Source organism: Cicer arietinum, chromosome 6 (assembly GCF_000331145.2).
Source record: "Cicer arietinum cultivar CDC Frontier isolate Library 1 chromosome 6, Cicar.CDCFrontier_v2.0, whole genome shotgun sequence".
NCBI classification, from domain to species: domain Eukaryota; kingdom Viridiplantae; phylum Streptophyta; class Magnoliopsida; order Fabales; family Fabaceae; genus Cicer; species Cicer arietinum.
Window position 1 is genome coordinate 53,596,694 of NC_021165.2, and position 2,931 is coordinate 53,599,624.

Below are 2,931 nucleotides of genomic sequence, written 5' to 3' on the forward strand. Positions count from 1 at the left end.
CTTACACTTGACCACTCAAACTCATATATATCCACATGTGTGAACCTATATGACCTATGACTCGCTATAACTCGTCAGCGTATCAAATTGACCTTTTTGAATGGATTGAGTTTGATCGAAAGAACTGGTTTTACTCAACTATAACACATTACAATAATAAGTTCTAATACGAACATATTTTACAACAAAGAGTACAAAAACAACAATGATTAAAATTGAAAAGTAATCTATATTTATAAGGACATACCAAAATATTTTACATGGACTTAATCCATAAAATGGTACATTTATGAATTGAATTTTTGTTAATAAACAAAACTTTTATTAAGATAACACCACAAGAAAGCATAAGGCGTGCTTCAACTAATAATATCTTCAATTTTTTTTTTAGCAAAAACATCATGCGATCTTTTAAATTATACGAAAATAATAAATTAGTTATTTTTTTTACTATCAAATTAGTCATTTATCTTTTGTTTTGTAACAAATTAATTATTTATGTTTGTAAATTTCAACACTATTGATCCTAATTTTAAACTAGCTAAATTAAAATTCAAAATTCTTCTTATTTTTCAATAACTTCATGTAATTTTTAAAGGATTTTGTTTGCAATAATCATAAGAACATAAACTCTCAACTAATTTTTAGAAAATAATTAAATGAGAAAAAATTCAAGTTAGAGGCATTTTACCGTTTTTGAAATTAACGTAAAATCATCTTAATCCAGTTCATAAAACCCCATGATAATTTATTATGTTGTTCTTGATATGATTAATAACAAATCTCATAGTAGAATTTTAAAAAAACTTTAACTAAACATAATTGAAATGAGATTAATATTAAAAATAGTTCAATAGTACAACTTTTATAAACATAAAAGAATAACTTGATACAAAACAAGTTAAATGACTAATCTATATTTTCACATAAGTTAAAAGACTTAATAATATATTTTGTCACCTTCTTTTTAATTAAATGAATTTGAACTTTGTTTTGACTAAGTGAATCAGAATCGTTAAATTTTTTTGAAGTTAATAATATTTTTAGTCTATACAAAATTCTGATTGTTTGAATTTTAAAAATAGGTGACTTATCAAAAAATAATACTTCATAATCTTCTTTATTTTTATAAATAAAACATTAACCTCGTTGATGTCAAACCTCGATACTATGTCATGAAAATGAGATTAGCCATTAACAACTATTTTTAAATAATGATTTGTTTTCTTTTAAACATTTTTCAAATCGTTACTTACGACCATATTAAAATTTGCTCTTTTAATTGCAGCGCGTCTTAACAGTTAAACTATCCAAACCCTTCTGACCTGGAGATATCTATATAGCCATTTAACGATCAGAAGAAAAAAGAGAGCCATTTCCTCTCCTAATGCAGACGACCTCTACTCCTCCTTCTCCCTCCTAACCTAACCCTTCCTCGCCGTTAACATGAAACGACACCGTTTGCCTTCCAACCCCCACTTCACAACCTCATGACTTTTCCTTCCCTCTTCACCCCCCTTCGAATTTCCAAAACTACCCTTATTACCCACTACACCACTCTCACACCCAACAAACCCAACCCTTGGTTCGTCAAAATCGTTTCCACAGTCTTCCTTCTCTCCCCAAACTCATTCAACCACACATTTTCTCATTACCTCGCTAACCACTTAACACCTTCACTCGCATTAGACGTTATCAAAAGACTAAATAACCCTCAATTAGGTTTCAAATTCTTTCAATTTACAAAGCAAAAATTGAACCTCTCTCATTCATTTTGGACTTACAATTTTCTTTTGAGATTCCTTTGTCAACAAGGTCAACACAATTCAGCTAAACTTGTTTATGATTCCATGAGGTCTGATAAATTATTGCCTGATAGTAGATTGTTGGGATTTTTGGTTTCATCATTTGCATTTTGTAATAGGTTTGATGTTTCAAAAGAGTTGATTCATGAGGCTTTGTGTAATAAGGTTGATGTTAATGTTGTTGTTTCTAATAACTTTCTCAACATTTTGGTCAAATGTAATAGATTAGATGATGCTGTTTGGCTTTTTAGGGAGCTTGTTAAATTGAATTTGAATATAGATACATTTACATTCAATATTTTGATTCGAGGTTTTTGCGTTGCTGGTCAAATCGATGAAGCATTTAAGTTTCTGAATGATATGAGAAGTTTTGGTTGTTACCCTGATGTTGTTAGTTTTAATACTGTTATAAATGGTTTATGTAGAATTAAGGAGGTTGATAGAGCGTGGGGTTTACTGAAAGAGAGTGATTTTGCTCCTAATGTTGTGAGTTATACGATATTGATATCGGGTTATTGTAAATTGAGTAAGATGAAGGAGGCTTCTCGTATTTTCGATGAAATGGTCAGGTCCGGAATTAAGCCTAGTGCGCCTATTTTTAATGCACTTATTGATGGATTTGTTAAGGCGGGTGACATGGCTTCTGCATTAGGAATACATAAGAAAATGATTTTGTATGGCTGTACTCCTGATGTTGTCACTTTCACTTCGTTAATCGATGGATATTGTCGAGTCGGACAGGTGGACTATGGTTTGGAACTTTGGCGTGAAATGAAAGCGAGAAATATTTCTGAAAGTTTGTATACTTTCTCTATTCTTATCAGTGCTCTTTGCAAATGCAATAGACTACAAGAAGCTCATGAGCTTCTGAGACTGTTGAAGCAGAGTGACATCGTTCCAAAGCCCTTTATCTACAACCCTGTGATTGATGGTTATTGTAAATCTGGAAATGTCGATGAGGCTAATGCAATTGTTGTAGATATGGAGGAGAAATGCAAACCTGATAAACTTACATTTACTATTCTTATTATTGGACATTGTATGAAAGGAAGAGCGCCCGAAGCGATTCGTATCTTTTACAAGATGTTGGCCACTGGTTGTTCCCCGGATGACATCACTATTAGAA

At 31.3% G+C, this 2,931-nt stretch overlaps 1 protein-coding gene across 1 annotated transcript; it reads left to right on the plus strand.

The window, feature by feature from the left end:
* Positions 1-1,300: 1,300 nt before the first annotated feature.
* LOC101499026 (uncharacterized) lies at positions 1,301-2,930 on the plus strand (the record flags this gene model as incomplete). The annotated part of the gene is made up of 2 exons (XM_004513621.4): positions 1,301-1,855; positions 2,231-2,930. Coding segments are annotated over exons 1-2 (1,065 nt in total), but the record flags the coding sequence as incomplete, so codon positions are not given.
* Between the last annotated feature and the right edge of the window lies 1 nt (position 2,931).